This window comes from Crassostrea angulata, chromosome 1 (assembly GCF_025612915.1).
Source record: "Crassostrea angulata isolate pt1a10 chromosome 1, ASM2561291v2, whole genome shotgun sequence".
NCBI classification, from domain to species: Eukaryota; Metazoa; Mollusca; class Bivalvia; order Ostreida; family Ostreidae; genus Magallana; species Magallana angulata.
This window is the reverse complement of record NC_069111.1, coordinates 9581063-9604139: the sequence shown is the minus strand read 5'-3', so window position 1 is coordinate 9604139 and position 23077 is coordinate 9581063. Positions and strand designations below refer to the sequence as shown.

Below are 23077 nucleotides of genomic sequence, written 5' to 3'. Positions count from 1 at the left end.
AACGACGACGTCAAAAATAAATCATTCAATGCTATATTATACTTACAGGGCTATTATAATCGTATGCGTAATATATGTCTTGAAAATTTTCCGAGTATGATCTGTAAGATAAATTCTTGTATTTACATATCTGAACGTAATAAACTCCTCCTTCAAAACTACACAGACTCAAACTTATTAAACATATAAGAATATAGATACACGGACTGACGGACCTGCAATCAAGCAGAAAAGGTGATATAATGAAGCTAACTGTGTCATTATTGCAAAACTGTTGTCAAACATGTTTAGTAAAGGTCAACAAAAGAGCTACATGGTGAGATAATGAGCGCAACACATAAAAATACCTATCAATTTCTAACAAATGATGCTAGATTGTAATAGATAAAAATAAAAGCCCGTTTTTTCTCGATTCTAATAACAAAACAATACATATTTGCAAGTAGATATGAAAAGTTTCAAAACTAGATTTCAGTTCACCTAAAATATGATGAAAAACAGAATATTTGTTGAGCAATTATATATTTTGCTTAAAAACTGTAGATTTTCAGAGTTTGAAAGGTACTGGCAAAGAATATGTGTTTTATTATTAGGATATACATTAAAAAACAATACGTGTTTGTATACCCTTTCATATTTCATATGGTTGGAAATTTTTTTAAAAATGCCTTTCAGTTGATTTTACATCTTAGTAAAACAAATATAATTTAAAAAAAACGACTATTTACTCTCCAGCTTTCAAGCTTACATGCACTTATATGATATGTGTACATTCCTAAAAATAATTCAATTAATAAAATAACTGAATTTCAAGTGATATATATGTACATGTTCTAGATCGAAGAAAAGACTGACATTTCGTCTTAAATTTGCACGTTCCGTTCGTTTATAAATTTATGATCAGCAGCGAAAATGAAAATTCATTTCTAATAAGATAGCCTAATGGATACATGGATGCTTCCATTGAATAATTTTGTTTAGTCAGGCAAGCTTTTTGGAAAGCTATTACTTGTAAATGAGTTATATTTGTAATATACAGTATATGCGATCATGGCCTACATTATTTTCTTATACTTTAAGAGACATTACACTGTTACATTGTGAAGATGTGTGTACTTGTATCCTTTGCATCTTTCTCTAATGTCTTTGTCAAAAACAAAACAAAATAAAAACAAAACAACGACGCTTGAAAGCTGCCACTTTTCCATCGCCTATTCATTTTAGTGATATAATCTTTGAGCTGTACATAGATGCCTGCGGGGCATGTTTGCAGATTATAGGAGTTTGTTACTTACAATGTTCACGTGTGGGTTTTTTTAAACGGAAGAGTCCAAGTGCTGTAAATGTAATGGTCAATTATAGCGGAGTGTTGGTAGGAAAGGCATTCGACAGATGTCATAAAGGTTTTAAAACAAAGATTTGATACATGCATGCCCAAACACTTTCCATTCTTTCTTGTTGATAGGATGAATAACAACATACTAAAACATTACAATTTGATAAAATTTATAAGATTATTTAAACAGTTGACATATCTACACCCTATAACACCTATATCTATCTATCTATCTATCTATCTATCTATCTATCTATTTTTCTATCTATCATACTATCCATCCATCTATCTCTCTATCCATCCATTCAGAAAAGAAAGAAGCTATACTCAAGCAGTAATTTGTGTGAGTCATCCTCAATTTTTGTCATTTTCATGAATAATAATTCAAATTATAATATGTATCAGATGCGCATGTTCTGTAGCAGCAGCGGAAATGCCTTGCATTCGCCTCAAGTTTTATAGACGACACAAAGGGAAGTGGTTGTGAGTACGTTTTCTTATCATAAAGTTTAACAATATCTTCAATAGAAAGATCAAATTTCACATCGAATTAAGCTTGCCTTGTGTATTCGTCACGGCTACATAAAACGGTTAGTGAAATTATTTTAAGAGTTTGTATTATCTAAGTCGGGTTCTCGCTAGGAATCTGAGCATTGTTTGCTCGGCCATAAACTAATTTTTGTAATATTATCACATTAGACTTCCGTATAAAAAAACACACGTGAACATTGTAAGTAACAAACTCCTATAATCTGCAAACATGCCCCGCAGACATCTACAAAAATGTATGTACAGCTTAAAGATTCTATCACTAAAATGAATAGCTCGTTGGAAAAGTAGTAGCTTTCAAGTGTCGTTGGTTTGTTTTTGTTTTTTTGTTTTTGGGGGGGGGGGTATTTTATTTTTTGTTGACAAAGACATTAGAGAAAGATGCTAAGGATACAAGTGCACACATCTTCACAATGTTACAGTGTAATGTCTCTTAAAGTATAAGAGTATAATGTCGGCCATGATCAAATAATATGTATGTTACACATATAACTCATTTATAAATGTAACTGTAAACTATTTGTAAAAGGAAGATAAAGTCAGTGAAATGAGATGAGAGAAACTCTTCAGAGAAAAGTGTGTTGGGGGGGTGGGTTATTTATAATATTACCTATAAAATCTCATAAATATAATTAGTGTATCGTAATAATAAAACACATATTCTTTGCCAGTACCTTCAAACTCTGAAAACCTACAGTTTTTAAGGGGGATGTCTACACCAAATAAGTGTAGGAGATTTTTGTTCCATGCATTTGTTATTAATAATAGGCAAAGTATTCAACAAAAATATATACCTCAAAGTACAATACTCTATTTTTAAGAGAATTTTTCAAATATCAGTCTGCTTCCAGATAACCCCTTATATGTCAAATTTTTAAACATTTCTGTTTTAAAACTCTAATGAATGTGAAATGTTATAAAGTTTGAAAATGAAAAACAAAATAATCATGAATGAAATTTGTATGATTTTTATTGGAAACCACATAAATATGAAACTAAAATGTTTAAAATTTCTTTCAAGGCAAACTGCTGGATGAAATCCCACAAAAATCTAAAAATAGAAACAATGTTTGTTGGTTAATGAGATGAAAAAAAGAAATTGAATGAAATTGAAAAATTAAAAGAAATACTGAATTATTTCAAAAATCTTGGTTTGAAAGATCCTGTTTAAGAGTCGTCTTTCTTAATTTTACTTGGTCTCAAATATTTTGGGACCAATTTTCTAATTTAAAAAAAATCACGAAATTTTTTTTAAAAAAGGTAAAAGCATATGCTAAAATGTAGGAATAAGGTTAGTAGTGCTTATGATAATGTTTGAATCTGAAAAATTATATTTTTGATGAATGCATTATATTTATATTTAACCCTTTAAAACAAAATGTTAGTAGTTACATTGCCTTTAACATTTTGATATACAATACAAATTATAAACAACCATATGCATATTTATACATACATTAGATGTCCATAGTGATACACATGTATGTTAGCTGCAGGTCTGTAGCTCCCGGTCAGAAAAAATTCGGATGGACGACCTGGGAGCTACAGTGCCTCCCATAGTTAAAAACTGCAATTTACGGCGCACAAAAAATTGCGCTAGTATTGGACTGATTAACCTTATTTTCACACAAATTCTGTGAAAACAATAAGTACCATTAAATTCTTCGAACAATTTACTACTGATATTGTTACTTTACTTGCCGCAGACTTTCTTTGAAACATGCTAACCGACCTCGGAAAATAATGTAAATCAATTCACATCGAGATCGAGAGTCGCCATTTTTACATGTAAACAAACTTTACAGGACTGGTGATGGTGTTTAAAAGAATATCAGAGGCAAGTGAAGTGATGATATATATAGTTATTTGTCCGAGGAATTTTTTGGAATCAAATATTTGCACAGAATGTGTTCGGAAATGATATTAATCAGTCCAAAACTAGCGCAATTTTTTGTGCGCCGTAAATTGCAGTTTTTAATTATGGGAGGCACTGTAGCTCCCAGGTCGTCCTTCCGATTTTTTTCAGACCGGGAGCTACAGACCTGCAGCTAACATGTATGTGTGGTAATTAAAAACATACTCTTTTTCAAGATTCTGTCGTTCCCTCATTTGGCTTGCAAATCCGACTTCCAATGCTATTGATAGCCTACCTAGCTATATCTATTTAAATTGAAATACATTAGTTAAGTTTCAAACTTTCAATGCAAGTCTTATACTGCAAATGTTTTGAAATTTTGGAAGTTGAAATCAATTAATACAAGAAATGGTACTACGCAGCTTTAGTTTTATATTAATCCTGCATATAGGGTTCAAGTGAAAATTATCTGCTCACCTTTATCGATAATCTGTCACATATTTATGATCGTCTGTTGCAGATGACATGACAAATATGTATTGCCATTAGCAGGGAAACAGTATATTATTTCGATTTCACGTTTTCTCTACATACGAGGGTCAATCAAAAAATACGAAGACTTTTGTCATAGCTATGTTACTTAACGTCATATCATTACTAAATTTTGCAGACATAATTTAGCAATAGTTTCAAACAATTTGCAAGAAAAAAAAGTAATAAATTCCTTTATTTCTAAGAATTATTTAGAATCTAATCCTGCAAAAATAAGGTCACGGCGCACGGTCAAGATTTGTGTTATGTCAACAATAAACCATATAATGTTAAAAGTAATATCTCTATAAATTGGGCTTAAAACCAAATAACATTAAAACCTCAAATTAAGTATAGTCATGGTATTCTATGTACCAAATAATGACACGATATATTGTTTTGTCAAACAGATATTAGTAACTAAAGACAGATAGTCCTCTTTAGAATTGACTAAAAACATCGACGTCGCCGGACGTCACGGCGCAACAAGAAATACAAAGAAAATAGGTTTAACTCACAAAAAAGCCGATACAAGCTTTGAAAATGCTCAATGGTGCAAAAGATAAGGCAACAATTATTTGCAAGTTTGTGTGTAACTGTAATAAATTTTTTGGGAGTGGTGGTAATTGTATATTGAATATAAAACAGTCCGAAAGAGAGTAAAATATCTGTAAATATTTGGTAAAAAAATAAGTAACGTCAAGAGACGTTCAGGGTTATCCCTACTGTACACTAAGAGATACACGGTTAGAAAATGAAAAATTTGAAGAACTAACTTATGATTCTTGAATAAATGTGTGCAAATAAGATGTTAAGTGGTTCAGCGCCATTTTAAATTGTAAGGAGAAAGGCACAAGAGACTAAGCGCTCCCATCTTAAGATGGGGTATATCTATAAATTGTACGCGCTTTATCTTGACGTCATGTTTTGAACGTTACCGTGCGCCGTGGTGACAAAACATGTTGTTTTTAAAAAGGGGTAACAAAAATACCGTTTCATCAAATGGACTAAAACTTCGCATATCAATAACATAAGTGTTGGTGCACAGATTAATCTGTTAAGTATGACTTTCATGAAAAATATATGATAGACAGCCACATTGTCTTCGTATTTTTTGATTGACCCTCGTAACAGCTGATAATTAATGTTAGTTGAAAGCTTTAATCACGAGGGGAATTGACATATTTTCTAAGCGTTTTGTGTGATTTCATTCTTATCTCATCTCCCTCGTTAGAAGAGTTCAATTGAACGGTGTATAGCTAATTTGTACCACGACATAATACTATCAATCCGAAACAAAATGGCGTTTCAAACGGATGTCAGACACATTGTGACGATGTAGCCTTCCACCTTAAGGTGGCTCTATACACCCACAGTTTATTCCAATTTTTAATAGAAGACCACAAAACATATACTTATCAAATATTAAGGTGATGATAGGGATACTCTAGGTACATTTGTATTTTTAAAGAATTTTTAAATGTTTTTCCGTGCTTTTGTAAAATATTTTTTAAAAAGCTAGCTATTCACAAATTGAGAGCAATTTTTTTGTCATATGATGGATATTTCTTTCGGACACATAAAAAAAATATAACACTTCTTAATATTTAAAAATGTTATTATTGCAATTTTTTTTAGTATTTCCCCAAAACATAGTTTATCATATTTTCTTACCCTGTTGACAAATCATCTGAAAAAGTTGCTTGATGTTATAAGAAAATGTATGTTAATAACTGTGACATAAAAAAAAATGAATGAAAATCATTGCAAATAAACACAAAAAATATTTTAAATTTTATTTGGTTCCTCAGGTAAAGGTTATCGTTCCTAAGTTCCAAGGCCCAAACACCTTGGGGACTTTTCATTTCTGAGTAGAAGAAAATTTCCTAAATATAATGTTGGAATGATAAATACATACGTATTTCATTAAAGGCCTGTAAAAGTGAATATATTCGCTTTAATGCAAAATTAAGTCAACTAAATAAAGGGGAAAATTGCCTAGGCTAATAGGATTTATGTATCCCAACCTGAGAGAAATTCAAAGCAACCCTCCCATCCCCTTAAGGTGGTAAGGAACATCTTTCGATATTAATATGCATTAAACACTTTCACTGGTCTAGAATTTTCTTTCACAGTATTCAACCAAAAATACGTTTTAGAAAATTAAAAAATTTATGGTTCTCAACGGGAATCGAACTCATGACCTACAGGTTTGTAGGGAATCCACTAAACCACTGCGCTACGCTGTAATATATTGATTGTGGGAAAGAAACTATTTCAAAATTTATACTTGATTTTATTGTTATTTCGATAAATAAAACGACACAACGTGAAGGTGTCACATACCACATTACTTGAAAGTAATGAACTTTCCAATTATGAAATTCAATCTATTCATTTAACAAATTTTTCAAAAGAGCGGTCCCCACACAGTTCGCCTCGGTTTAAATCAGCCAATACCGGAATTGCATGCTTTTTTGCGTACTGCATCATCAAAAAGTGGTGTATAGAGCCACCTTAAGCAAAATATATTGCTCAACAATTATTTTGTTTTTCATCATATTTTAGGTGAACTGAAATCTAGTTTTGAAACTTTTCATATCTATTTGCAATATGTAATATGTATTGTTTTGTTATTAGAATCGAGAGAAAACGGGTTTTCATCTGATAGGTATTTTTATGTGTTGCGCTCATTATCTCACCATGTAGCTCCTTTGTTGACCTTTACTAAACATGTTTGACAACAGTTTTGCAATAATGACACAGTTAGCTTTATTATATCACCTTTTCTGCTTGATTGCATATCTGTCAGTCCGTACATCTATATTTTTATATGTTTTTAATAAGTTTAAGTGTGTGTAATTTTGATGGAAGAGTTTATTACGTTTAAATATGTACATAGAAGAATTTATCTTGCAGATCATACTCGGAAAATTTTCAAGACATATATTACGCATACGATTATAATAGCCTTGTAAGAATAATAAGTATTGAACAAAAAACGTTATAATCACTCTGCGCAAGACAGGTATGGTATACGCCCTCTTCGAGTAGAGACTAGCTTATCAATTTCATAAATAATTTACTTACTTGCAGCAAGAAACGCCTTCTGAAGCCGAAACTCTGTATTGAAACTTTCCTTAATCAAAAATTATTTTATTGTTGTTCATCAAAATTTTAATGTCCAAAACAAAATCGAGGGAACTCACTCTTTGGGTTGTGATAGCTGTCGCAATTTAGCCCTTTCCAATTTTTTTCTGAAGTTTTCTGGGGAGGGTTACATTTCAATAAGATCTCCGTAATGATGCAAAATTACTTTTTAAATCCGGCTGACTTTGGTCCAATTAGGTTGGTTTATTTTAGACTCCTCTCGAATAAATGTTTTAAATTTATGATGAATAATTTAAAAAATTTAATTAATGTAAGTCAAAAGCAGATGAATTACACTAACATGTTAACTAGCCTTCTATAATGTAGGACGCTAGCTGGTCAAGAAATTAACCATCAGATCTACCCTTAAGTTTTAAATACGATTTTTGAGCTATAAACTATTATATGATAAGAAAAGTTCCAAACAATTTTAATTACAAATTTGAACATTTTCCATAAAAATGTTACATAGTTCTTCTGCTCAATGAGATTAAATCCTTTATTACATTGCAAAAAGACATGTCTAGTTTTTATTTATAATCCAGAATAGGCCAAACTCTTCACTACAAATTAAGACTAGAATGTAACAGTCTTAATCTTGTTTTAAAGAAAATTAAACAATTCGCCTCTTTGTCCTAGTATTTGTGGCGCAGTTGAAAGTATACACATTTTTAGACTGGATCACGTGACCCCGTCTATTATTAGTTAATTGTTATCCTAATCAAACCAGAAGTCTTGCGTAGAACACATGAATTTAATTTACGCTAAAAAAAAAAAAAAAGAGTGCCGAAAGTTCTCATATATTTCAGTAAATATGAAGTAGCGTTACAATTGGGCGTTGTACCAATAATAACAATACTAATGGTTCGATTTTTAGATTCTGTATTAAAACTAAATCCCTGAATATACAATGGAAATATGCCTTAAAAAAAACTTGTACACAACAATTACACGATGTTCATAATTATATGAGTTATCGCTCTTACATAAACAATTACTTCATCCAAGTAATTTCTACGCGTACATATGCAACATTACTAAATCATATATTTATACATTTATAGATATATCATATATATATATATATATATATATATATATATATATATATATATATATATATATATATATATATATATATATATATATATATATATATGCATCTCCATAATAACAACAATTTAAAGATACATTTAGGTAACAAAATATTGTAATACCTGATTGTGGATTAGGGTCCACTTCAAATAATTATGACAAATGCTGTAAATCCAGTCAGGGTCTTGTTAAACATTAATACGTGCGGATAGAACACTATTTTTGATAAATACCAACAAATGATGATTTCATCATCTGCTTTCACACTTTGCATTCTCGCTGAATAGGGTTTATGTAAAAACTATAGACAATCAAAAAATATTACGCTATTTAATTAGAGTTTATCTGTGAATTAAAAAGTAAAAGAACTTACAGTATAAGGTCATGTCAGAAGTCGTTTTGAGTCGTATATCTTTGACATATAATGTCCACCTCTCCTGAGGTCGACAAAAAACTAGCCCCACCAGAAAACTACCAGCCCCGCAACGCGGGTGAATTCTCCCAGCCAATCAACAACCAGAATTAAATATAGAACTGAACATTTGCTATTTTTACTTAAAGGGATAACACGTATTACACCACTTTTTAATAAGAATGATTTTATTACTGTATTTGCAGGCACGTAGCATCGTTTTTGAAAGTGGGGGGGCCAGACCCATCCAAAAAATCTTGACAAGCAAAAAAAAAAAAAAGAGGAAAAAAAAGGAAATTTAAAGTTTTCCAAAAATCTTCAAAATCCTAATCCGTGGGGGGGGGGGGGGGGGGGGGGGGGGGGGGGGGGACTCAACTATACTTCCAAAAAAAAAAAACTTCCCTACCAAAAATTTTTTTCCTCCCAATCCTTAAGATCGGTTGTAACTTCAATTTGACTACTCATTTCCTTATTTTCATATCAATTTTTTACTAACTTTCAAAAAAGTGGGGGGGGGGGGGCCAACTCCATTATGATTCATTTATTTATATGTAAATTTTAAAAAATTTGTTGCTGCGAGAAAAAGTGGGGGGGCCAGGCCCCCCCTGGCCCCCCCGGATGCTACGTGCCTGATTTGTATAGCTGAAATTAAAAAAAATGCTTAAAATGATAATACATGTATGTGCGAAATTCAACACTATCACAAATATATTAATTTTAAATGCACGCATATCGGTTTATTCCCACTTAACCAACCTTCTGAAATTCTCAATTCCCACCTGGCCAACATTTTGATTTTCACACCTAAGTGATCAGGAGGCTATAGTCTGTTTTCACATGTTAATGTATTTGTTATCAATTACCTAAGGATAGTTTGTTGAAAACAAATAAAAAAAATTGCATTTAATTTTGCCTTTAAGGTCAAGATCTAGTAAATGATTTTAGAGTGTCTTTTTGGTGCTAGAACTATTTTGACGTCATAATCGATTTGAAGAATCTTTTTCCTGTACCTTACGGCTTTAAAGGAATTACGTAGAAAATTAAACAATTTCTTGACATTCTTTGTTAAATCATGAGAAAAGTAATCCCAATACCTATATTCAATTTAACATCTTTTTAAAGAGGATGTCAAGAGTCTGTTTAATTCCGTTTTAGGGGAGAATGTAGGCATTTTAGATATATTTAATCAGTCAAAAATTGAAAAAACTCCAAGATTTGTTCCTTAAGTTCTTCATATTTCATTGAAAATGACATTTTAAAACATGATTTTTCATTGCGTTTAACAAACATTTTAGCCCCGGTACACCCTTTCAGACAAAGCTATTGTTAGGAAGCATCAATGAAAGAATCTATATCTTAAATTTTATGAACCTGTAGGCACCTTTCATTTACTAGATCTTGACCTTAACTAATAAGCAGAATAAATAAATTAAAAAACCAATCTTTTTTTTTAAAATAGATCAGAAATTTTCTACAAGACCATTGCACTAAACATTTTATATGTTGAAACCAATACGGGCACAAGCATGATTAAACAGGTTGGGACCAATCGCCCATATTGATCTTTATCGGTATTATTTTGGGACAGCCAAAGAGAATTCAGGAGCGGATCTTGAACTGAATATAGGAATTACCCTATTTTAAACATAATTAACGCGGTAAATATGAATTTTCCATCATATATCATTTTCCTAAAAGATGTTTTGGTGATAGAACGAAGAAAGATGGCTTATTTTACACTGACAGTCGCGTTATCAAGCCCATTAAAACTCCAAGCGTAAATCCCATAAAATCACGCGAGAACTGTCATGGCTGCTGAAAAAAGACGACTGGTAAACCTGCTGATGTGTTTTATCTAGTTTTGATTTACTTGCCGTCAGTTTGTTCAGCCTGATTTATCTAAAGGAAGTCCGATATAAAAACGATCTTTATAGAAATCTGTAAGGGTGGTGCTCGGTTTGACACATGTGAGCTCAGTTATAAGGATGAAGAAAGGTCATTTATTAACTGAATAAATGACAAAGCAAACTATGCAACATGATATAATGTTAACTAACTAAATAAAAGCAACATTTGTAAGTGAACAATTTCACAGAAAACAATTTTCAATTTACATTATAAGCAGGCTTGGGGCGAATTACATTGTAAAGTAATGCATTACATTACCATTACTTCATGAATTTTGGCATTAAATTACCATTACTTTATTTTCTTGAAGTAATGCATTACATTACCATTACTTGAGTAAAGTAATGCATTACCATTACCATTACTTAAAAAATATGTTTTAAAAAAGTAAAGCTAAATAAAGAGTTTTTGCAAATGTTTCATATATAAAACTCTCTTTAGCATATCTACAGGTTCATGTTCAGTATCAGGTTCAAATTTCATGACCTATACATTGTACAAGATTCAATCTTTATTTGCTTAATATATAATCATAATTATGGCATTATGAACTTATCACATAAGTAAATTGATATTCAAAGACATTTGACATGGTACAATGTCAGGTATGAATTTAAGACACAGAAGTACATGCATAACAGAAAACAAATTATGGTATAACGTTGCGGTTATTAAAAGCTTAATGGAGGTATTTCCCCAGATTACACAAATCTTTAAAATTGTTGACATTAATTTATGAACAGATGATTTTTTACAGTAATATTTCTTAATATATTTTAATCGGATTTCTTTATCCTGAGGACACTTTTAGACGGAAGATTGCTCTTGCACTTTATGATCATCAAAGTTTCAAAGGGTCCATTTATTCAAATGCATCCTATCAGGTTTGAAAATCTTCCCAGCTATACTAAATAAACGTTTTACAGGAGCAGTTGAAGCTGGGACTGAACGACTGTTTGGCAATCTATATCTTAGGATATATTAATCTTGTATTTTCTATCAGTCCAATCTAATATTCTAAATATACAACAGACACATTCTTTATTGAAGTCTAAACTAATTAGAGTAAATTTTTAATGGTTTCTAACTCTTAATAATAACACTCTTAAAATGGTTATTAAATAGTGTTGTTATATCTATTAATAATTATAATTTAAAAATGATTTTTTTTTTTAAATTTTAATACATATTATACATGTACAACTAAAACTTCTTTTTTTCTCAATAATTATTTTTTCTCTTCTTTAAAATAATTTTAATCAAATACCATTTCGGTTATTAATTTATTCATCACATTTTTTTAAAAAGTGAACATGCATAAATAAGCATAATAATGCAAGGTAATGCCATGTAATGCCAGCATTACACTGGATTTTGGAAAGTAATGCATTATATTACCATTACTTGTAATGCTTAATTTGTGGCATTACACATTACTAGCATTACTTTGAAAAACATGTAATGCATTGCAATGCATTACCATTACTTTAGCATTACCCCAAGCCTGATTACAAGTATGTTACATGTTATAATAAAAAGCTATAATCAAAACGCATTTGTCAAAGATGGGGTGCCATCGGCCAATATTAACTGAATAAATGACAAAGCAAATTATGCAACATGATATAATGTTAACTAACTAAATAAAAGCAAAATTTGTAAGTGAACAATTTCACAGAAAAAAAATTTCAATTTACATTACAAGTATGTTACATGTTATAATAAAAAGCTATAATCAAAAAACATTTGTCAAAGATGGGGCGCCATCGGCCACCGATCACAACCCCTGAATATAACAAATGAAAATGGGGGTTTTGATCCGCCCCAAAACGGTCTTTTCAGTCCGAAGTCAGCCGCATTAAAAAATTAATTTTGCACCATTACGGAGATCCTATGGACTTGTAGCCCTCTCCAGTAAACATAAGATATAAAAAAAAATCGGAGAAAGGTGCATTATTGCAGCAAGGTGTGGGGGTTGGCGGCTCTGAATTTTAACACCGATTGCTTCAATGTTAAGTATAATCTATTCCTTGGCAATAGAAAGAGCAGCGTAATTTAAGTACATGTATCCATATCTATTTGTGTGTATACAGATGCATAAAATCAATTGAAACTCAGCCATTCATATCACTTCTTTTATAAATAATTGTTTCGTATGATTATCCCATAAACATTAAAAAAAACATTCACTTTCAATTTCTTAAAGAAAAATTATTTTTAAATTAATTTTATTTGATTAATTTCAACTCTAATTTTTTCCCCCAATTTTTTGAAAAATCAACGTTATGTTAACGAGGCTATGGGTGGCTGCCATTTTAAAGCTTTTTTATCTCTGTACAAAAAAGATTTTCACTTTAATGTTCTATAACTCAAACAATGTACTGAAATTGTCTTTTGAAAGAAATTGATATGATGGTATTTAAGCATTATTTAAAGAGTCAATTGATGGTAAACCAAGGGTTACAAGATGCAAAAAAAATCATTTCAGCTGTTTTTCAGCATTTTCTAACTTTTCAAAGGGGGGTAACTTGTAAAACTCCAAATATTTTGTTCCAGTATTTTCCTTTTATGTATTTTTTTTTAATTTCACCATCGAATTTTTTTTTAAATTCTCAAACTTTATAACTAAGTATTGATTATTAATATGTTAAAATTTGGAAATAATCTTTTGGCTACTTTTTTTGGTTTTACATATATGCATTTGTATGACATACATATTTTTGGTAAAATTGTGATATTTTTCTTTATACTAAATAATGTTAAGTTTTTCTTATTGTGATAATTTTTTGTGATGTTATTGGTATGTTTTTATGCCTTTATTTATATTTCATATAATTTTCATAGTGTTATTTTACATAATGTGCTATTTCTTTAGATGCATTAAATGATAAAATAAACGATGATTGCGATGTGGTTTTTCATATCAAAATGTAAATTAAGATCATATGAAACATTTCTGCAAATTTGGTGAATTTTAGAAACACTTTTTGGACCCCCCCCCCCCCTCCCCCCAGCCTCCTTGAGAAAAATTTAAGGCCAAAAGTTTTTGGAAAAGGCCAAAAATAAGGTTAAGCCAAAATTTTTGTCAGGCCTTTGGGTCAAAAGTGAGACCAGGCCATATTTGAGCTCAGGCAAAGCCAATGAGGCTAGGCCAGGTTTTAGAGTATGCCTTTATGTAATGAGATTCCAAAAATTTGCTCTATCTTATCTTTTTTAGGAAAAGGATGCGGCGGCATTGGAACACGAAATCAATCATTATATTAGTATGTGCTGTATTTGCTCTATGGATCCTCTTTCGCGAAAATAAAATACTTCAAACAAACGATCAAAAAAGAGAGAGCTTGCATTCCATGAAGCAAAGAAAAGAATTTCCTATTCCAAACCAAAAGCTTCAAAAATATCTTTTGCATCCACATGGAAAAAATCAAAATACAGAAAACGAAGACAAACGTTATTCGCAGGTCAAGCAGTTTAAAGTCGCATACGAAATCCTTCAAAAGAATGGAGGGTTTTTTCTTGATATTGGTGCACATGATGGCCAGTTAATGTCCAATACTCTTTGGTTGGAAAGACAACACGACTGGACTGGACTTTTGATTGAAGCAAATCCTGAAGTTTGCAAAAGTAACGATAAATTAAAACGAAATGCATGGCGTTTGTGTGCTTGTCTGTCCAATACTCAAGACAGTGTTTCTTTTATCAAAGGGGGTGGTGTAGGTGGTATCGCTGACAATATTGATGAACACCACATGAAAATATTAGATCAAACGAAAAAAATCAACTTTCCATGTTTTGCCTTGGAACAAATTTTGAAGACAATTGGCGTCAGTCATATTGACTTTTATTCTCTAGATGTTGAAGGGGCAGAAATGGCAATTTTGAATTCGATGAAATCTGGTCTTAAAAATGGAGTGTATACAGTGGATGTTTGGGCTATTGAGTACAGAGTGTGGAATGGTAAACAGATTGTTGTTGAGAAATCGAAAGAAAACTTGAATGCATTAAGAAAATATTTCAATGAACTCGGTGGCTACTTCGAACACTCGCAGTTATCTACCGATAGTAATAACAAAGACGGGTACGCTCTTGACGTTGTATTTGTTCGTACAAGCTCGTGGTGTAGAACAAGAGAAAATTTTCCAAATGGAACCCATTGTCCAAGAAAGGATAAAGCATCGCGCATCAAGGATTATCTTCTTGCTCCTCACCCCTATCAAGAAGTAAAAGACGCAGACAAACGATATTCCCAAGCCCATCAGGATCAAATCGTATACGACATAGTTCAGAAAGAAAGCGGGTTCTTTGTGGATATAGGAGCTAATGATGGACAACTATATTCAAACTCACTATGGCTAGAAAGGCAACACGGGTGGAAAGGACTTCTTATAGAGGGTAACCCGGATTTATGTCGAAAGATCGATCAACTAAAACGGCATGCATGGAGACTCTGTGCATGCCTTTCAAGTACTTTGAAAAAAGTAACTTTTATAAAAGGGGGTGCACTGGGTGGTGTTGAGAGTCACATTGATAAACATCAATTGAATATGTTAGACAGAACCGACAAAGTCACTGTACCTTGTTTTACTTTGGAGGAGGCGCTAAATGTGATTAAAACAGATCATATAGATTTTTTCTCTCTAGATGTTGAAGGAGCAGAGATGGCCGTACTTGAGTCTCTAAGAGATGGACTCAAATCACACCGCTTTACGGTGGATGTGTGGTCGATTGAGTATCGCGTGTGGGACGGTAAACAAGTTGTTTATGAAAAATCCTTGGAAAATCTGAACTCTCTTAGGCGATACTTTAATGAAATAGGAGGTTATAGTGAACATTCCCAACTTTCTAACGATAAAAACATCAATGATGGCTATGCATTAGATGTGGTGTTTGTACGAAATGAAATGTATTGTAAAAGGCATGATGAATTACCAGACGGCACTGCATGCACATTCCTGTGACAATGTAAGGGTTTAGAAGTAAGTCATAAATGGACAGGGATACACCTTTTAGTGTTATTTTTACATCTATCTATGTGAATTTATCTTTATTCTTACATATTTTAAAAATGTCATTTTTGGATTTGAATGAATTTCATGAAAATATTTTCTTATGCATTATGACTGAAACAGAAAAATTTGTAGGGATTTTTTCAATATTAATATTACTTAGACAAATGCAAAATAATTCTGGCCTAGTTAATTGTTGAAGTTAACTATCCGTGGATAATTTCGTGATCAATAGAAACTCACTCCTCTCTGAAAATGAAAACCACAGACATATGATTTCTTTCGTTTGAGGGACAAATTAGACAGAAATCAATTTCTACTTGATATAATAATGAATTAATTGTCCAAAAATATTAGGTTTTCATTCGAATACCTGTTTGACACCTGATTCTTAAGAACCGGTTTATTAGCAAGGCTATATAAAGAATTGTTCAGGTGTTAAATATCACGACACGTACAGCGGAAATTTTAAAATTTGGCATGCAGAACGAGAAGATGGCGGGCAGGGCTCATGCAGACATGCTACAAACCATTCGCAACAAAATGAATGAACAGAAAATGGACATGGAGAATACTATGGCCATGCAACATGACAATTTTAAAAGAGAATTACAGGGAACGACTTCCTCCATATCGTCTGAAGTGAAGAAGTTAAAGTCAGAACAAGCGATAGTCTGGAAACATCCAGGTAACAAAGATCACTTTGAACATAACGAGAAGATTATTGCTTGAATAACAATAAATATGATTATTGCAAGGAACTTATTCATGAATCAGTTGAACTTTGTAATAAGCGTAACAAACTAATCAAAATGGCTGATGCATCACCTTGTAGGTGGAGTACAGTGAAAAATTATGTAACCAATGCATTGGCTGATGATGATTTGGATGACGAAAAACGAATGTTTAAAGCGGAAAATAAAGCCATGAAAGAAAAGAAAGAAAAGAAGCAAAAAGAAAAACTGAAATCTAAGAGTAGTTATTCTAATGTTAGGATCAGTGCTCCTTATTTTCCTTTTCCAGCTGGACAGCCTTTTCGTGGCCCAACGCACTTTGGTTTCCCCATCATGCCAGCTGCATCCAGATTTCCCATTGGCTGTTTCCACTGCGGAAAACCCAATCACCTAAGTAAAGAATGCCCAGAGCTCAAGTCCGCTAAATAGAGAGGCTAAACAGTCTAAAGAATCATCTTTGATAAAGGTAAGTATTATGATGGAAAAAGAAGTATTGATGAGTTTAACAAATGCTGTGAGTTTAAAGAAGGTGACAAGGTCTTTGTTAGAGGGCGATTAAAATCAAATATTGATTTTTGGAAATGCATTGATCCTTGTTATTATATCATAGATACGACTCAGGATGGTTATAAAAAAAACCTTTTTATTGTTCACCACAGCAGAACTTTTCGCTTACTTATAAATCTGCTTTACAGGAAGATATTTTCGTGCAGGGAGTAATAATGGAACTATTAGAAACTGGTTTGATTTCTGAACAAAATACAGAGCCTTTAGTTACTAATCCTCTCTCTGTTTCAGTAAACTCGAGTGGGAAAATAAGGCTTATATTAGATTTAAGGGAAGTTAATAAGCATGTATGGAAACAGTCTGTGAAATATGACGATATAAGAATCGCTCTTATGTATACAAATGAAAATAAATGATGTTTTAAATTTGACATCACAAGTGCATATCACGATATAGATAGTTTTCCTGACCTTAGGAAATATTCAGGATTTTCATGGAAATCTGGTGTTCAAGATCGATTTTTCTGTTTTAATGTTTTGCCATTTGGTCTCACATCTGCGCCATATATTTTTACTAAACTCAAACGACCCTTAGTTAAGAAATGGCGAAGAGAAGGTAAAACTGTACTTATGTATTTAGATGATTGGCTGTCATAGTTAGTGTGACGAAGCATGCAAAATATCCAAAGAGGTACAGTATGATTTAGTTTGTTCAGGGTTCGTGCCTAAACTGGAAAAGTCCATGTGGATCCCTTGTCAAGTTATCGAGTATCGTGGTGTTGTTTGGATTTTACATTGGGAAAATTTACATTCCTGAAAAGGGTGTATTTAAGATTCAAAAAACAATTTTTCAAAATTGAGCATTTTATGAACCAGAATTGCAGAATAAAGGTAAGACGACTAGCAAGTTTAGTTGGACAAATCATATCTATGACTGTTGTTATCGGAAGTGTAGCTCAGTTAATGACTAAATGTCTTAGTATTGAGTATGGAGTGTCTGCTCCGATATGGAATAGCATGGTTTTAATTTCTGAGGAAAGTAAAAAACATATAAGTTTCTGGATATCGTCTTTAGGTATGTTGAATAGAAGCGATATGACCAAGTTCTAATATGGTAGTTTACACAGGTGCAAGTGATACTGGTTATGGCGGATATTGCGTACGGACAGGTAAAACTGTTTCTCATGGTTTATGGGAAGAATCTGAATTATGAGTTCCACATGGAGAGAATTGGCTGCGGTGGATATAGTTCTTCGATCATTTGTACAATTTCTTGTTGAGAATATAACATGGTTTACAGATAACGCAAATGTTGTTTCCATTGTTCAAAAGGGAGTAAAAAAATAAATTATAAGATCTTGCAATGATCATTTTTCAAATTTGTTTAGAACATAAGATTGACAATGATATTTAATGGTTATCAAGAAAACTCAATGAGCAAGCAGATTATTTTAGAAGAATTTTCGGTTTTGATGATTGGGGTATCGTGAAAACTGATTTTGAGGACCTTTCAGAAGAATGGTTCCGTATGATATTGATTTATTTGCTTGTGATTACAATGCAAAAGTAGATAAATTTTGTTCCAGGTATTGGAATCCTTTTACGTATGCAGTTGATGCATTTACTCTTAATTGGACAGGTTGGATGAATGGACTGTACAGCCATTTTATCTTATTTCAAGAGTTTTGGAGAATTTGAATGAATGCAAAGTTCCACAATGGGAATCATCAGCCTTTTGGCAAATTTTAATTTCTGAAGTTTACAAGTCACATACTGTAGACTGGAAGGATCTTCCAGTAGCAAAGAAGTTTTACATACGTGTCAAACTCGGGTCTGGTATTTTTGGTGAAGAAGATTCAAAGTTTAGGATGCTTGCATTTGTTTTTGATTTCAGAGTTTAATTTCAAAATTGTTTTCTTCAAAATAAACACATCTATTGATTTATGGGGAATTGTTTTCCATAAACTTGTATGAGAAATATCAGGCAATTTGTGCTATGTTGTAATAAAGATAAATTTTATCGTTAATGATTTTACTGAAGTTTCTTCCACCACGTTTGTGGTTTTGCCATTTGGCAAGTTTTATTTTTTATCAAACTGATATTTTCATTTCTGAAGAAAATGTGTTGAATATCTGAATTAAACTGATAAGTAGATATAAATATATGTATTTTTATACATATCTGGTAGATGATTTAAAAGCGAAAAAATATTTATTGGTGTTCCTTTAAATTTGTTTTTTAGGTAATTGAAAGAGATTTGATTTAGCTGCCTTCAAAGTTGCGTGAAAAAGTGTATGCACTTCCTGGGATTATTCAAGCATCACGAGCGGATTCAACTATACACAAATATTGTTAACAGTTTCCTGAGATTTAAGAAGTGGACAAAAAACAATGAATCGAGGAAAGAGAATTATTTCCTTCAAAACCTTAACATCTATCTATTTATTTAGCATGCTTGATTCAACGGGCAAACTCTATGGAATCAAATGGGCTCATGATCTTGTGGGATTCAATTCTCCGACTGACAATCAGTAATTTAAAAATATTATGGAAAGTGGGAAACGTATAGTTGCAAAACCTGATCAAAAGAAAGAACCAATAACTGTTGAAAATTTACGTTATGTATTTTAAACTCTTTATATGTAATATCTTTATTATCAAAGCATCTTTTGTATGGTCTTGGTGGCATTCACTGGATTTTTACGTAGCAGCGAACTCACAAATATCAAGAGATCTGATGTTCAATTTTTCCCTGATCATATTGAAATATTCATCGAGTCGAGTAAAACTGATATATACAGATATGGTACTAGAGTTGTTATAGCAAGAACATTTTCATATATGTGTCCTGTTTCTAATTTTGAATTGTATCTTCGTTTAGCTGGGATTCTAGACGATTCAGAGGGATTTGTATTTTGTGCTATTTCGAAATCGGGAAGTGGTTAAACTTCACAGTTTGTGGTCAGGTGGAGCGACTGCGTCCGTAGTGAGGGGAATTCCGGACAGAATATTCAAGAGACATGGACGTCGGAATCTGCTAGGGATGGGTATGTCCAGGATCTGCTTAGTGAACGTTAAAGTGTTTCCAAAAAACGTGGTTTAATCATGTTGTTTATTGATTGTGTTTTATCTTTTTTTATTATTATTTTTTAATATATATATCTTAGTAGCATTAGTTCCCCATTCTTTATATTTACATAGCTGCAGCGTGTCGTTGTTAATTCCACACAGTGTGTTGTTATTTACTAGTATTATAGTATTCAGCTTTCATTTGCAAAATAATGAATAGATTTAAATGAGAAAAGTGATATTCCTAAGATAAATAGGATCATGTTGTATATGATAAAGATTATTAAGCATGCGTGTTTTGTGGAAATATGAGTTCATTATGATATAGAAAGGTAACGTGTGGGGACAGGACGTCTTAGAGTCAAATGGAAAATACTGAACAAAGATGAATGAATTACTTTCCCCTGTTTTAGTTTGGATAGTGCAAAATGGAAACCTGCTAGTATCATATTGATTTCTATTCTCTAGTTGTTGAAGAAACAGTTTTAGTCCTTCTAGAAAAGTCCATCTAGACGGCACTTAAAGGAAACAAGTAGTGACTAGTCGCAACTGTATACTAATGGAAACAATGCGTTATATAATGTGGTGTTTGTACAAAACGTTTGGCAAATGTGGAGAAAACCAGACACAATCAACAGTCAACAGCATATATTAAATTGTGATCAATCAAAAGTTCGCTACATTAAAAAGTACAGACTACACGTAATGAGTTGTAGCATATAATCCATATATGGAAGAATTGGCTGCTCATTTTATCTAACTTATTGATCTACAATAACTTTTCTTTCCATTGCTTTTTATAGATGATTCATCGAGGGAAGAGGTTCTCAGATAACGCATTAATGAAATAGTTTTCCGGTCATTTTTTTATACGTCGATCAATAGAAAAATTATTATCTTCATTTTTTATCATTTAATAAAATAAAAAAAAAGGAAGTGTCATTGATAAAAAAAATGTTCATGATGTAAATGAAGCGGCGCGTATAAATACAAAACAGTCAGCAACTGCAACAACATTCAAAATGAATGTGCCTTCAGCTGAGTAGAGCTGAATTTAATGGATCAAACACAAATAGAGGGTTGAAATCTGAACCGGCTGAATTGAAATAAAAGGGAAATGCATGCAATGGCTTGTGATGTTATTCATTGTGCAGCAAGATTCGTTAAAACTGATTTTGATGTGAGTAATAAATCGCTGGAATGTGCAACTTAGCATAACCATACAAGAAGACGCGATCGTGGCCGAAAATAGTTAAAAAGTCGACATATAATAGTATGTATGTGCGACTTTTGTAAATGCCGTGGTGACTAGATAGCCTGTGATGTACTTAAATGATATATATGCCTCTTGGAATACGCCGAAGGAGTTCGCTTGATGTACTATCCATAGCTTTACTTTACGATGCTTATTCTGATGACCGATAATGGACGTGTGTTCATTTAAAACTCATCGTTAACAAATTTGAACAACAGTTTTACCCTGAAAGTGTATAGGCCTATATGTTCCTTATAATTATTCCTGGAATTGGAACAGCCAGCCTGGTCTCGCCGTAAATGTTGATCGTTGATCTCAAGCAGACGACGCTTAATTTTTTATTGCGTGAATTACTAGTAGATAATGTGTTTTGTTTATTTTTGAAGGTCAAGTTTTGAATGTGTTTATGTTTAAAAGTTGTATTTTGTTTGATGACAATTAAACAGACACAACTTTACATTTTGTTGACAGTGTTTATCTTGGAAATCCTCGTTCTATAAATAGTGTTAGATCAGAACAGTTGAAAAAAGTAGATCCGGCAAAATTTTTATTGATGCAGGTATCAAAGAAATTTTTCGACCAATCAGAATTGCCAATATCTCTTCAAACGAATAAATATTAAATGATACAGAATTGAACGTTTTCGCTATTCTGTAGGTTCATATAAGGACGCATATTTGCAAATGTAAATATTTAAGAAATAAACAGCAATTTAAAAAGAGCATTGGGATATGAACTTGGTTGGTCACGTGATCAAATCATGTGAAGCCCGAGGGGGTTTCCACAAGATTTGATCACGTACCAAGATTTTATGTTTACAATAATCCAAGCGATGAGCGCGGGCGATTATCATTGTCACGTCATTAAAAAGTTTATACGGAATTGAACATTTTCTTATTCTGTAGGTTCATATAAGGAACATATTTGCAAATGTAAACATTATTACTTATTAGGTTTGTTACTGACGTCTCCGCCTCGCCTTCTATGGACTTTACCCACCCCACAAATTTCTGTAAACAGTCAGAAACAAACCTAATAAGTGTTTTGTTTTGTCGAGGACCTAAAGTTTATAATGTAAACAAACAAAAGATAATATATAACAATTAAATTAATAGCTTAGTTTTCGTCAGTCGTCTGGGCAAACCTGGACGCCATTGTAGGATCGTAATATTACGTCATGGGCAAAGGGGGGTCACTCTAAATATTTTGGGGCTTAAAAATTAATGGTATGATTGAACGTTTGTATGAAAAATCAGCTCAATTAACGTTACTTCCGCCATGTTGCCGTATAAATTTTGACGCTCGCCGTGTAATATAGCATTGAATCATTATTTTTTTAAGTATACAGTCTCATAACTGCAGCAGTGTGTGCATACAAATTGAGTAATGCGCGTTAGCGCATTATGAAAATTTGTATGCACACGTCGCTGCAATTATGAGACTGTATACTTCAAAAAATCATGATTTGATGCTTATATTTACATTTTTAACTTCATGCCTTGTCTGCAAATGTGATTTATACCTTAAAATTCCTATCTTATCCTAAGGGTAAGTTAATATTAATGGAAGAGCACAGTAACAGCCACAAGCGTGAACTTTGATTTTCGCTTGTGACGTTGCAGTTTACAGCTTTCAACGTTTGTGACGTCATAATAAAACTCGTCATTTTA

The 23077-nt window shown here is 32.2% G+C and overlaps 1 protein-coding gene across 4 annotated transcripts; it reads left to right on the top strand.

The window, feature by feature from the left end:
- Positions 1 to 1766: 1766 nt before the first annotated feature.
- On the top strand, positions 1767 to 19553 carry LOC128160304 (uncharacterized). Of its 4 annotated transcripts, XR_008240268.1 has the most exons (4): positions 1767 to 1819; positions 14054 to 15812; positions 16329 to 17042; positions 19326 to 19553. XR_008240268.1 is itself a non-coding variant. In XM_052823601.1 (2 exons), exons 1-2 carry the CDS (start codon positions 1770 to 1772, stop codon positions 15792 to 15794), a joined length of 1791 nt encoding a protein of 596 aa, XP_052679561.1. In that variant the 5' UTR covers positions 1767 to 1769; the 3' UTR covers positions 15795 to 15839. The 4 variants fall into 4 exon arrangements, 3 of the variants coding, with proteins under 3 accessions (XP_052679561.1, XP_052679577.1, XP_052679571.1); XM_052823601.1 differs by lacking the exons at positions 16329 to 17042; positions 19326 to 19553 and having other exon boundaries at positions 14054 to 15839; XM_052823617.1 differs by lacking the exons at positions 16329 to 17042; positions 19326 to 19553 and having other exon boundaries at positions 1771 to 1823; positions 14054 to 15839.
- Positions 19554 to 23077: the final 3524 nt, after the last annotated feature.

Bases quoted from the DNA above. Each gene is read 5' to 3' on its own strand.
- LOC128160304 (XM_052823601.1), top strand. From the start codon at position 1,770: ATGCCTTGCATTCGCCTCAAGTTTTATAGACGACACAAAGGGAAGTGG. The intron at 1,820-14,053 runs GTGAGTACGTTT...TATCTTTTTTAG, and splicing joins CGACACAAAGGGAAGTGGTT to GAAAAGGATGCGGCGGCATT.